We start from the raw sequence: 14,386 nt of genomic DNA, 5'->3' as shown, positions 1-14,386 counted from the left end.
CCTAATAGTGATTTGCAATTTCCGAATCGCTCTTAGGTAATGTTAAGGTATCGTAATTTTGTTGTGATTCCTACATGCATAGTGAATCGGTAAAGTTTGTTATTTAGGAATCTCAAAATGGAGGCTTGATTCTTGTGCCCCCTAGTGTAGGTAAACAACCACATCAATCGCTCTCTGCAGTGGTGGAACACACAAAACTTATCAAAAGGGCAGCCCTTCATCGACCCTGTTACACAGATCGTGATAACAGCAGACGCATCTCTCACAGGTTGGGGCGCCCATCTACAGAACATAACAATTCAGGGTCTGTGGGACAACAAGCACAAAAGTCTCCACATCAACTATCTAGACCTTCTAGCTGTGTTTCTAGCACTGAAAGCCTTTCAGTCTCACCTCTTAGGGAAAGTTGTCGTAGCCCGCACAGACAATATGACAGCTATGTACAAAAACAGGGGGGGTGGGGACACTCTCTTGAACTATCGCGCCTCTCTTAGACCATTTGGCGTTGGGCAGTCCATTACAGAATTCATCTTCTGGGAGAGCACCTACCAGGAATGAACAATCAAATTGCTGACCTCAGCAGGATGCAGCAACAAATACACGAGTGGGAACTTCATCCCCAGGTTCTCCTTCCATACTTTCAAGAATGGTGGTTCCCACAAATAGATCTGTTTGCCACAGTGGGCAACTCAAAATGCCCAAACTTCACCTCCAGGTTCCCACATACTCTATCCAAGGGCAATCCCCTATGGATGAATTGGTAAAGGGCATTTGCCTATGCTTTCCCACCTCTCCCTCTCCTGTCTGTTCGGAAGCTCAGGCAATCAAAGCTCACACTGATTTTAGTGGCCTGTCAACCGTGATTCACAAAACTCTTAGAACTATCAGTGGTTCTGTTTTAAAAGCTGCATCTCAGTTCCAGCTTTCTCACTCAGAACCATGGAGAAATCAGACACTCAAACCCCGAGGAGCTCAATGTAGCAACTTGGCTACTGAAGTCATAGTGTTTGGATACTTAAATTTGCCGCCAGATTGTATGACCGTTCTTAAAGAAGCAAAAAAGCCTACCACCAGTGCATGTTATGCGGCAAAATGGAAAAGATATGTTGTATATTATAACAACAATATTGATGTGCTAGATGCCTCTATTTAAAATAGTATTTGTTACCTTTTACATCTACAGTGAGTTGGTCTAGCCTACACATCCATTTGATTGCACCTTGCAGCAGTAGCAGCATATTTACAAAACAGACAATATTTATCTTTGTTCAAGGTTTCAGTAATTAAAGCCTTTATGGTAGACCTGAAAAGAGTAATACCACCTAGAGTACCTCCTGCACCAGTTTGGGATCTGAACTTTGTGCCACTCCCTGGCTTCAGTTACCCCTACCCAACTTGGTAAAATCTCCCAGAATGTTTTTCTCTTTTTGGACCCATTACCAAACAAGTCCATTCTTGACATATAAAACATGGACTCTAGCCATTTTGCGTGCTGCAGGGGTGTTTCACTTATCCAATTACAACAGATCTCCATTCTAGCAAGCAGTAGTGCATAAAACAACAAATTCCTAGGTGCTCCTGTCACACCCTCCTTAACCCCAAAGATAATTTGTTCGAGGCTTACCTTTATGTTTATTCCCAAAATACCTGTAAGTGTTCATTCAACTTCAGGCCAGAAACTTTGAATATACATGCATTGAAAAAACATGTGTACATCTGTTGCTTTTTCTAAGCCACACTTTGCCCAGGCTACTGGCTTTCCTTTCCCCCTTTTGGACAGCTTCTCAGGAGTTATATTTGCCCTGTGAAGTGAGAAGAAATGATTTCTTTAAAAAAAAAAGCAGGCTTGACAATAGAATAAAATGTGCGCATCAATACTTGCCAAGTATGTTGTAGATTGATGCTCGGTAAGCATCTGCCCCATAGATCTTCTACCAAAGTAAATTCTCTGTCGATGTTATCCTGCAGACCCGAGTGCCATAGGGGAAACTTCTTTTACGCCAAGAGGTTTACTGGCCAACTGCTCCTACAGATCATTGGCTACCCCAATGTTGTTTTTCGTGCCTGCGCCCAGCTCTTGAATTGTATATACTTGAAAAAGGAAATGTTATCCTTCATAAGATCCTTCATCTCACTCCATGAGATGAACTGTCCATCCTGTGTAATCTCGCCGCATACCAGTACACCTGTCTCCCGTATTGACCAAGCCAGATTAGCCTTAAGGCATTCAGGAGCTCCTGGGGAGTCCCATATTGGGGCAGAGAAGGAATAGTAGTCTACTCTAATCCGTCTTCGTATCAAGTACCACATTCTAGTAAGACCTTGTAGCACTTTTAGCGTAAATTTCTTGAAAAATGTTGGGTCCCCGAATTTAAAGAGGAAACCATTGTGACCCCCTCTACTCTCCTTTATCATTGCATAAAACATAGAGCTTATATCCATGTCGTTTGGGGTTTTAAAAAGCATTCTGGAATTGGAGTTTTGTAATGCCCAAGCATGTAGCTGGATATCTGGTATTGATAGCCCCCTTCTCTCTCCATCTCCGCAGCTTTTTCCAGGATATACAAACCCCTTTGTATGCCCAGATGAAAAAATGTATAGCCTGTTGGATTTTGTCTATCATAGATTTCTAAAAATGGAGAGGAATGGTGTTAAATAGATATGTGATTTTTGGCAGGATCACCATCTTGACCAGGTTAACTCTCCAAAGATCGTAAGCGGTAGATTCCGGGATTTTATTAATGTCCTCCACTATTTTGATCTCCAAATATTTCATATCCTTTTTAATCAACGGGTTATCCACCCTATGATTCCAGACCATGATCTCAGTTTTGGGCTGGTTTACCTGGTAACCTGAAATTTTACCAAACCTTATAGTTATCTGAAGGGCGGGTGATTGTGCGGCCTCTAGGTCAGAAGTAAAGATAACCAAATTATCTGCATATAGAGCAACTTTCTTCTCCCAGGATCCCCCTCGTAAGGCAGGGGTCCTGTTTATTGTCATCCTCAATTTCTGGGCAAAAGGTTCTAAATATAAATTAAACAGGGGTGATTTGGTGATGGGGGGAGTTCGATTACCATTTACTAGAACTCTCGCCATTTACTAGAACTCTCGCCATGGGGTTTTGATTCATATATTAATTGCACAGCCCTACAGAATTGATCCCCTAACTCTAGTCTCTTCAAAAACACTAGCAGATAGGACCACCTGACCCTGTCAATGGCCTTAGGGGCATCTAACATAATAACCGCAAGAGGGACAGAATAAGCTGTTGCCACATCAATTGCTCCAATAAGCACATATGTTAATTCATGGATGTGCCTCCCTTTGACAAATCCCTTCTGATTTTTATGAATTATCCCTCCAGCTACCTTGCTTAGTCTCCCCGCCAATATAGAGGTAAAGACTTTATAGTCCGTGTTCAACAGGGATATAGGCCTATATCATTCGAGGTTAGTGGGGTCCTTGCCGGGTTATAGGATAAGGGAGATTGTCGCTTCATTCCATGATCTTGGAGGTTGTATCCCATTATCTAAGATCTCTTTAATTACCTCTGTCAAAAAATGAATTAGGACTTTTCCCCCCCAGGGCCTCGTACAATTCCGATGGTATCCCATCCGGACCGGCGGCTTTACCCCCCTTAGATGTTTGTATGGTCTTCCTCTGTTACACCTTGATTAAGACTCTATCTTTGGACCTGGTCCAAAGGCTTCTCTGACTCTGCTAACCAGGCTACTACCTCCTCTTTCAAGACCTCTTCCTCTTCAGAGTAAAGATCCTGGAAGTATTCAAAGAAGGCCTCTTCCACTTCAGAGCCCTTTAACGTTGTCCTATACTGCCCCAGCTAAATTCCATTGATATAGTTATATAGAGTCCCCTGTCCAATGATTACACCAATAGAACTCAGCTACTATGGGCCCGCACAACACATTTTATGCAGCCGCCGGGAAATCGGACGCTGTCTGAGAGAGATAAGCCAACAGGAGGTTGGTGTTTTCTTAGACTTGCGCCGCTTCCTCTCTCCTCCCCCCCAACCCCAGTTCTACTGTAATTGAAAGTCATTTTTTCGTCATTTTTATTGGGAGTTTGTGTCAGAAATCTATTTGCTCCAAACGTCCTTATCAGACTCAGTGTGTGGTTTGCTTCCCATTCAATAAAGGAAATGCCAATAGATGCTGAAAAGGCCATTAAAGGCATGCGATTAAGAGCCATGCTGCAAGATATGAGGCCTGAAGAAGAGAGGAAAGGGGAGATATAAATGGAGAAACACTTCTCAACTAGCCACCTCCTGAGAAACACATCACAGTTGGCAATCTAGGGCCTATCACACTATTCTTAAACACAGCATGCTTATTTAGCGATGCTGCTATTACTGCTTAAAGCAGGTCTCGAAGGGCTAGATGCACAAAGCTTTTTTTTATGTTGTAAACGGCCCGATTCACGGCATCTAAGTCCTATTTTGCAATTCGGTAACCTATTACTGAATCCGGTATTAGGAAGAGGCGTAAAGAAACAGGTTAGTGGTAGATTCCTTACTTTAGAATATCCCCAGGCGTCAGACTGGATCCGGAAAGTTTTCGTCAGCAGTACCCCTGCGCGTCGGTAGGCGTCGTCTGCGGCGCTGCATCCGTGGTCGGCGTCGTGATCGCCGGAATGACGTGGTCGGAGTACTTAGCCGCCCTCTCGCGCTGACGTCAGTTCTTCTTTTATCTGCACCAGCAAGCGCAGATCCGGCAAGAGGTAGTACCATAGTCACTTTTGACCTAACTTTTTGACCTATTTCGGCTAACTTTTTCGAGTCGATTCGACTTCTGGTGCCGGTAGGGATGCCTGGATTCAAACTGTGCGACGCCTGTGAACGCCTGATGTCGGTGACCGACCCCCACCGCCGGCGTCTCTACTGCCTATGGGACGACCACGACGACAAGTCGTGCCCCGACTTCAGGGCCTTGACGTCGAAGGCTAGGCGGGAGCGGTCCTGCAAGCTACTCGAACTCCTGCAGTCGGCTCTGCGGCGCTCGAGGTCCCAGTCGAGGAGCCCGCAACGTTCGTCGGGATCCAAGTCCTCGCATTCAGGTAAGTCGAGGCACTCTAAAAAGAAGTGACATCGCTTTTCTGACTCCCCTCGCCCGTTGCGCGACTCGGCTGAGGGTTCGGGTGGCACCACCCGCGCAAGCGTCGCGTCCGGTCCCATACCCTTCGGTCCCTGGACTGCATGTGACGCCGGAGGAGGTACGTGATTTCCTCGTGGCCATGAGGACTCACTTCCCTCCTTAGAGGCCTGCCAGCACGCCTTCGGCCCCGCAGACCTAACGAGGAGCCTTAGCGAGCCGGCAGCTTCGGCCTCTACGTCGACTACGGCCACGACATAGCAGGGGCCCGGGGGATCCAGGCCTGGATCCCGGTTGACGCCAGTTGACCTCACGAATCCTCCGCTGGCGCCGGCCCTGATGGTGTCACTCCTGGCGCCGTCCTGGAACGAAGCCGTCCCCGGTTTCAGCCCCGGCCCGGGGTCGAAGCGGTGCCGCTCGGCGCCGTCTCCGGCGTCGGTGGGTGAACAATTCATCTATGACCCGGCTCCGTCAATTCTGCTTGTTTATCAGGACACGGATGAAGGGGGGGACTGGGAGGGGTCTGAGGACCCTCTGGCACAGCAGTGCCAGTTGAATCAGGACTGGGCAGACGAGCTGGGGGGTGCTAGTGGCCTTGACACTTCATCACTGGCTTCATTTCTCCTCCCTCCGTGGCTACGGAGGAGGGTGCTACCTATGGTGTGGTGTTGCGCAGGGCAGCTAAGGCCTTGTCTCTTGAGCTCCCTGCTGCAGCCGTGAGGACTAATCTCCTCACCAAGGTGCTTCAGCTGCCAGTAAGCTCTTCGGAGCCTCTGCTGCCGTTCAATGAGGCCCTCACAGACGCTATGATGGGCACCTGGTCAAAGCCCTCCACAGTGCCCCCTGTGGATCGGACCGTGGCCCGACGCCACCTCCGGGCGACCCCTGCTTTCTGTCCGTACACCCCACCCCCGAGAGCCTGGTGATCTAGGCCTCTACGACTGCCCCTCCAGATCGGGAATCCAAAAGGTTTGACCAGTTTGAGAAAAAACTGTTCTCCTCACTTAGTCTGGTGTTGCGGTCTATCAACACTGCTTGCCTTTTGGCCCGTACACCCACTCTTTGTGAGACACGGTTGAGGATGTGCTGCCCCAGAGTCCAGAGGAGGCCCAGGCACGGCTCGCCCAAGCTCTTGCTGAGGGGCGGGACGCAGCTCGTTATTCCATCAGATGTGGACTTGATACCACGGACTCGCTGGGCAGAGCGATTTACACGACGGTGGCGATCCATCGCCACACCTGGCTGAGGTCCGCCAAATTTTCGGGGGATGTCCAGTCCAAGCTCATGGTCATGCCCTTCGATGGCCGTCGCTTTTTCGGCGAGAAAGCAGACAGTGCGCTTGAGCGTTTCAAGACTCCAGGACTACGCCAAGTCCTTGGACCTGTCAGGCCAGCGCCGGCAGCATTCTGCTTTTCGCCCCTTTCGCGGCCAAGGAAGGGGCACCCACACACGTTCGTCCAGCCACAGGCTGCAGAACCAACCTCAACGCGGATGTGGTAACCGCCGTGGCGGTGCAGGGTGACAGAGGCTCGGTCAGTCCACATCCACTCCCGCAGCATCTGCCTCAAAGCCTTCCTAGTCCGAGCTTTCAGGCCCATTCGATGATAGTGGGGGACAGAGTTAGCCATCGCCTCCTCCACTGGCGTACCATGACTTCGGACAGGTGGGTGCTGCAAATCGTCCGAAGGGGCTACTCCCTCCCCTTTGAGGCGACCCCTCCAGCCATGCCACCTCAGTACCACCGCATGTCGGGGGAACACTTGCAGCTTCTGCAGGAGGAAGTTATGGCCCACTTGGCCAAGGGGGCCATCGAGCGCGTTCCTGGGCCATAAGTAGGACATGGTTGCTACTCCCACTACTTTTTGGTTACCAAGAAGGGCAAAGGGGGACTGCGCCCTAACTTGGACCTCCGGAGCGTCAACGGCTTCCTGCACAAAGAGAAGTTCAAGATGCTGACTTTAGCTCCGGTCCTGGCTGCCCTAGACCCTTGAGACTGGGTGGTAGCGTTGGACTTGCAGGACGCATATTTCCACATCCCGTCCTGCCGGCCCACCGGCGCTACTCAGGGTAGGCCACGAGCACTTTCAGTTTATCGTGCTCCCCTTTGGCCTCACCAGTGCCCCTTGGGTGTTCACGAAAGTGATGGCGGTGGTCGCAGCTCATCTGTTCAGATCAGGGGTTCCAGTCTTCCCCTAGCTCGATGACTGGTTGTTGAAGGCGGGCACGCCCCAGACAGTCGTCTCCCACCTCCAGACTACGGCTGATCTCCTGCACTTGCTGGGGTTCTCCATCAACGTGCCGAAGTTACACCTGTGCCCCTCTCAGAAGCACCTCTTTATCGGAGCGGTTCTGGACTCGGCGCAGTTTCGGGTTTATCCTCCCGAGCAGCAGGTTCGGGATATTCAGGCTCTGATTCTCATCTTTCAGCCTTTATTCCGAGTTTCGGTCAGGCTGAGGCTCCTGGGGCTGATGGCCTCCTGCATCCTACTTGTGCATCACACCAGGTGGCGGATGCAGGCTCTGCAGTGGGACCTGAAGTTCCAGTGGGCACAGCATCAGGGCAACCTGTCCAACCATGTCCTGATCTCGGAGGGCACTGCAAGACAGTTGCAGTGGTGGCTCATGGACCGCGATTGGGTCAGTGGCAGATCCCTCTCCATACCCAACCGGGGCACACGGTAGTGACGGATGCGTCCCTCCTGGGATGGGGGGCCACAAGGGAGAGGCGTAGATCAGAGGCCTCTGGTCTCCGGCGGAGTCCCGGATCCATAGCAACCTTCTGGAGCTGCGGGCGATCCGACTTGCATTCAAGGCATTCCTTCCCTCTGTCCGGGGAAGAGTAGTGCAGGTGTTCACGGAGAACACCACCGCCATGTGGTACTGCAAGAAACAAGGCAGGTGGGGTCGTGGACCCTTTGTCAGGAGGCTCTGCGCCTCTGGACATGGCTGGAACACCAGGGCGTCACCCTGGTAGTTCAACACCTGGCAGGTTCCCTGACCGCCAGGGTGGACGAACTCATCGTAAATGTATGTGTCTTTACAAGACACATACATTTACGAACTCAGCCGCCGGTGCATGATGGATCACGAATGGCGTCTAAACTCTGACGTGGCGCAAAATCTTTCGGCAGTGGGAAGAGCCTTGGTTAGATCTATTCGCCACCGAAGAGAATGCGCAATGTCATCAGTTCTGCGCATTGGAATTTCCAAGGCGGCACTCGCTCGGCGGCGCTTTTCGTCGCAAGTGAAGCTGCGGACTATTGTACGCCTTTCTGCCTATGCCACTTCTGCCCAGAGTGCTGAAGAAGATACAGCACGACCGGGGCCCCTATTAGTCTGCCTCTTCAGGAGGACCTTCTGTCGCAGCAACGGGGGAAGTTCCTCCACCCGAACGTGTCCAGTCTCCACCTTCTTGCGTGGAGATTGAGCGGCGACAGTTGAGGCCATTTGACTTGCCTCCAGAAGTCTGTGATGTGATTCTGGCAGCGAGGCGTCCCTCCACAAAAACGGTATACGCCTGCAGGTGGAACAGATTTGTGGCATGGTACACAGCAAAGGCTGTGGATCCACTGTCTGCCCCTCTTTCAGAGGTTCTCCTCTTCCTTCTTTCTCTTGCCCAGCAGGGCTCTGCTCTGGGCACTATCGAAAGCTATCTCTCAGCCATTTCAGCCTTCTTAAGACTTCCTGATCAGCCTTCTCTTTTCAAGTCCCCTGTTGTAAATAGATTCTTGAAAGGTATCATACACATGTTCCCTCCTGTTCCTTTTGTGATGCCTCAGTGGGACTTGAACTTGGTACTTACTTATCTGATGTGCGCTCCCTTTGAGCCACTTCATAATTGTCCTCTTCGTCTTCTGACGCTTAACACTGCTTTCCTGGTTGCCATCACCTCTGCCACAAGATTGAGTGAGCTCCAGGCTCTGTTTTCTAAGCCTCCTTTCCTATCTGTCCATCCGGACAAAGTTGTTCTGAGGACTCGTCCTTTCCTGCCCAAAGTGGTTACGGCCTTTCACATCGGGCACTCCATCACCTTGCCCAACTTCTTTCCGCCTCCGCATCCTTCGAAAGAGGACGAGAGGCTCCACCGTCTGGACCCAAAACATGCGCTCTCTTTTTATCTAGACTGCACACGCCAGAAGGGACGAGCGGTGCACAAATGGACCATCTCTTGGTGGGTCGTTTTGTGCATCAAGGTCACTTATTTCTTGGCAAAAAAGGAGCCTCCTGTGGGGCTATGCGCCCATTCCACTCTGGCCTCGGCGGTACTACTGCCCTGGGTCGGGGAGTCCCCATGCAGGACATCTGTCAGGCAGCTATGTGGGCTTCGCTGCACACGTTCGCTAAGCACTACTGCCTGGACAGCCAAGTCCGGAGAGATGGCTTCTTTGGCCGTTCCGTTCTCCAGGACTTCCTGGTGTGATCTTGGTTCGCAGACCCACCACAGGGGTTGGTATTGCTGGGATATCTATTCTAAGGTAAGGAATCTAACACTAACCGATTTCTTTCAAATGCACGAGTTACTTACCTTTGGTAATGATATATCCGTTAAAACCAGTAGTTAGTGTTAGATTCCTAACCGCCCCACCCATCCTCCCCGTTCTGCGAACCGATATCTAGGGTTAAGGTATCTCCCTTTGAGGGCCCTAGTATCATGGCACCAGTGTTGTTTTCTTGCATGGCTCTGCGTTCCTGGCTCAGAAAGCTATGTACAGAACTGATGTCAGCGCGAGGGTGGCGTCTAAGTACTCCGACATCATCCCGGCAATCACGATGCCGACAAAGGACGCAGAGCCGCAGACGACGCCTACCAACGCGCAGGGGTACTTTCCAGCTCCAGTCTGACGCCTGAGGATATTCTAAGGTAAGGAATCTTAAAACTAACTACTGTTTCTTACAGATATATCGTTACCGAAGTTAAGTAACTTGTGTGTTAAGGGTGTCCCTTCCTAATACTGAATTGCAATGGTATGTGTGAATATTTTGCGACTGAAATGCGATCACAAAACATTCACATTTTGCTCCCTACATCAAGTAGGTGGTAACCCATTTGCTAACGTGAACGAGTCCCCAAGGGATCCCTTCCCCTTTGTGAAACCTTTTTTTAACTGCATGCCTCATCTTAAATAGTGAAAACAAAAAGTAGCATTTTTCTTTTTGAGACGCATCTCGTTTTCCTTTAAGGAAAACTAACTGTATTTTTTTTTTTTTATTGCTTTCTTTAAAAGCAATCACAGACATGGTGGTGTGCTGCGCCCAGCAGGTCACCATCTATTTGGTTTTTGCAATTACCAATGGATTTTCTGAATATTAATGAGGTCGGTCTAATAATAATAATAAGTAAGCTTTATTCGATTTTAAACATAAAATCATAAAAGCACAAAAACACAGCAAGAAACATTGTTAAAAAATGTACAATAAAATATCAACACACAACAGCAGGGATCTATATAAGACCCAGGATAGAGATGCTATATCACATAGATTTGCGATACTTTAAGACTAATCTTAAAAAGCATGAGACAGCAAATATCACATGGTCATTTTCTAATCTTAACATTTTCAAAAAAGCTGGCCTACAGTTTCTTAGACCCCACCGTTTGAGTAAAGGTATCAAATATACTTTTCCAGGGTTAGAGTACAGCGTGCAAAAGAACAATATATGGATATTAGATTGCACCGCGATGTTATCACAAGGGCAGATCAGCTTAGTATGCGACCAGTTATTGGCTTCAGGTAGGGTTACCATACGGAAGAAGATCCCCAGGCGCAGGCGGGACAAAAGCATTCGGTTAAATGGACTGGTATCGACCTTCAAATAAGTTTGCAAACCTTCGTTGGGGGTAATTTCCTGAAAGTTTAAAACAGTGGGTTTAAGTTTTTCACGGTTCCATCTCATAGTATCCAGGTGTGTAGTTATTATTTTTTTGAGAGTTGATCTAGAGACATCCTCCATTGAACTTGGATTTTCAAAGTATTCCCGTAGTCCTAACTCTGTTAGAAATGTTCTTACGTAGGATAGCCATCTAAAATTAGCAACCCCGTCTAGGGCTAAGCAATCTTCTAGGAGGTCCCTATTGAACCCAGCTTCCTGTGTTGAGGTCGGTCTATTTACGACCCACCGGGAATTGCTAAATCTGTGAAACACACATTTGTACACAGCTGTTTTCAAATACCAAATAGCAAATCTCATATATTTGCTATTAGGTAATTGCAAACCCAAAGCTACGTACATCTGGTCGCAAACCTCTTGCACCTCACACAACACCTCCCACACTGGAGTTTAATTTTTTTTTTTTTTAAGTTTTCGCTTATTTAGGCCACCATTCCATTGGGTCAGACCATTTGGTTGTCCTGCAGTGGATCTTTGTTTGTTTCACATGCCATTTTAATTTCTCAATGGCACCAAAAGAAATTGATACCTAAACAGAAATAAGCACTAGAGAACTGCTATCTAGGTTCAGTGGACAATACATTTTGTACTGTACAACAGTGACATTAGTGACCTCCTCTATTTTAAAGCTTTTCCTCTATTTTCTTTTCTGTTTACAGATGGCGGCTACAATTGACATGAATTTCCAGAGCGACTTGTTGGCAATATTTGAGGAGAACCTTTTCTGAGACCTCATTTTCTGCTTTGACTTTCGGTTCAAATTATTGCTCTCTGGCAAATCTTTGAGACTCAATAGTGTTAAGAGCCGCTGGAGAAGGAGCGAGATGGCAGTACCACGAGGAGGTGGTGAGAAGAAGCCGGCTTGCTTCCCCCTTGTTGTGTACGTGCTGCCTGGGATGTTTTAGCTGATGCCTTGGAAGGACAACGAAGAGTTTGCCTTACTGTGTGACTAAAAATCATCACTTCCTCACTGGCTTGCAGAGGCTAGTGTACATGTGCTCCTAAAAGTGGTATCTGGAAACTTTAAGTCCAACAGGCGAGATAAGAAGGGGTGTCGAGTTCCCCGAGACTGTTTCTATGCCAAACGTGTCCGCAATGTATTCAGGATTGCCCGCTCTTTTCGTCAACCATAAAGATATAGACGTACGTGTGTGTGTGTGTATATATGTATATGTATATATGTGTATATATATATATATATGTATATACACATACATACACACACACAGGTATAGAAAGAGGGCTCTATTTGACAATGTGAGCAGAATCCACACACGCAGTGCTGATTCGACATGGAGAGATGCTTGCGCCAGAAGTCGGATCAAAATGATTTAATTCTGGTTTAACAGAGGAGCCAGCTGGGACAGCAACAAGAAAAAAAATGCACTCACTTGCTATTTCCCCATCACTGGCCATGCCTTCTGCATATCTTCCCACTGGCCTTCTCTTTTGTTGTTGTTTGTTTTTCATTTTCTTTTTTTTTTTTTTTTTTTACTGTAATTATTATTGTTTTTTTAATTCGGGTCGTTTCAGGAGCTATTCCATGCAAGTTTTCAAAAAGGGAATTGTGAAGCAGAGTTTTTGAGGGTCTGTGTGGCATTCTTACCTAACAACCATCCCATCTCTCCAGTAAGTGTTAGATCCAAGCAGTTTGTATCAGAACTCTGAGTGCTGGCCAACCTTGCCCGGTGTGGAAAGTGGGAGGAGTATTCTTCCATGCTTGATGGTGTTGCTCCCCAAACCCCCGCCCATCCCCCTCTTTCTCCAGGCATGAAAGATGCCACGAGTTTGGAAGTAGCTGTTCATCTTGTGTTGTTCAGTTTTTTCATCTCTTGCTGGGGTAAATAATATTATGGAGGAAGTGGGGAAACCGTTTCTGGGAACGCTCTTGGCAGTCTGGCTGGACTATTGGAATGTGGCTGTATTTTACTATACAAGTTTGTGAAAGGGAGAGAAGCACGCAAATAGAACACCAAGCTCCATAACTGTACACATGGGACACCGAGCTCCATAACTGTACAAAGGCCCTTTTTATTTTACTCAGTTTTCAAATGTTATTTTGGGGTTTTTTTTTGGAAACCTGTGATCTTGAAAGCTGTAGATTTTTTATGGTTTTAAAGAATTCAAAGAAAGGTTTTAACTTTTGAAGCTGGCATACTGATCAGGGTCAAGTTTGGGATAAGTAAAAAATCTTAATAGCATAGCAAGGATAAAAGTACCAATAAGAATTTGTGGGGTTGGGGAGAGTTAAGTTAAGTTGAAATTGTTGACATCAGCGCTGTTCCTATTAGCACGTCCTTGCAGGCACACGTATGATCAATGTATGTGTGTGCTAATTATTCATCCATTGACCATTGTTTCAGTCAGTTTTTCTTTGACAAATCTTTTGAACTGTTAACTTTGTGCCATAAATACCCACTATACAGTGCAATACTGGCGCGTCAGTATTCACAAGCTTCTGGAGTCACTTGCTTTTACTTTGATACAGTGAATATGCATTTGCTCTGTACTGATCATGGAATAAACTTGTCTCTTTTTAAAAAAACAAAAACAAAAAAAAACACAAACACAAACCAAACAAACTTGCGTCTTGATGTTTCTTTGAGGAAGCAGCATGAAATGCCAGGATGTGATGACCATGTCATGCACATTGTCGGGCTGTATTACTCAGCAAGTGCTGCGCAGATGTGGGTTTTACAACCACAAGTAGGAATTGCCATGCTTATTTATGTCTGACAGTATGTTCTGAATTCTCAGTTTGGTATCAGATCTTTGATTTGGGTTCAAAATGTAAGTGTGTTATTTTGGTTTACTAGTGTGTACAAAGCTTGGCCCATGACCCCACACTGTATAACTCTAATTTCACAAGTCTCATCCCCTGATCCTTCTCATTTTGCTATCCTCTCCAGTTCATCTCTCACCAGGTGTACAAGCATATGTAAAGATCCTGGATTCTTCTGGCTGGTATTTCAGTTCAAAGAACCCTCTGGCAGGCTTGTTGGCACCAAGTCTCTCGGAATCAATTCATTCTTCATCTTCAAATTAACATGTATGCATAGAAGATTCTGTCAGGAGTCTCTGTGCAAGGAGCGCTCAGGCAGCCTCTTTTTTGTCATTCAAATGTGGTATAGCGGTTGGTGTTGACTTTGAGGAAAGCAGCCTATTCTGAAGAAGTTAGAATTCCACGTTTAGCAACAACTGACAAGTTCTTTTTCTGATTTTAATTCTCAAACTGCTGAATGTATGATACAGACCCATGAATTAATGCAATGACTTTGAGGGGTGTGTGGTAGATTCCGGTGTACTAACTTGAGTGTAGATTAAGATTTTACCACGTTTATTGGTAGTGTATGACAATTTAACATACATTTTATACAATAAATG

General features: G+C 47.2%; 1 protein-coding gene across 7 annotated transcripts in view; it reads left to right on the top strand.

Moving 5' to 3' along the window:
- The window catches only part of BRD4 (bromodomain containing 4), a 1,377,132-nt gene extending 1,363,548 nt beyond the window's left edge, over nt 1-13,584 (top strand). For all 7 annotated transcript variants that reach the window (XM_078681876.1, XM_078681852.1, XM_078681859.1 and 4 more), the window contains one exon: nt 11,662-13,584. In XM_078681876.1, the coding sequence (XP_078538002.1) occupies nt 11,662-11,730 (69 nt within the window). In that variant the 3' untranslated portion in view covers nt 11,731-13,584. The remainder of the gene's footprint in view (nt 1-11,661) is intronic.
- Nucleotides 13,585-14,386: the final 802 nt, after the last annotated feature.

This window comes from Lissotriton helveticus, chromosome 1_1, assembly GCF_964261635.1.
Source record: "Lissotriton helveticus chromosome 1_1, aLisHel1.1, whole genome shotgun sequence".
NCBI lineage: Eukaryota > Metazoa > Chordata > Amphibia > Caudata > Salamandridae > Lissotriton > Lissotriton helveticus.
Note: the sequence above shows the minus strand (reverse complement) of the source record. Positions and strands in the feature narration are given on the sequence as shown.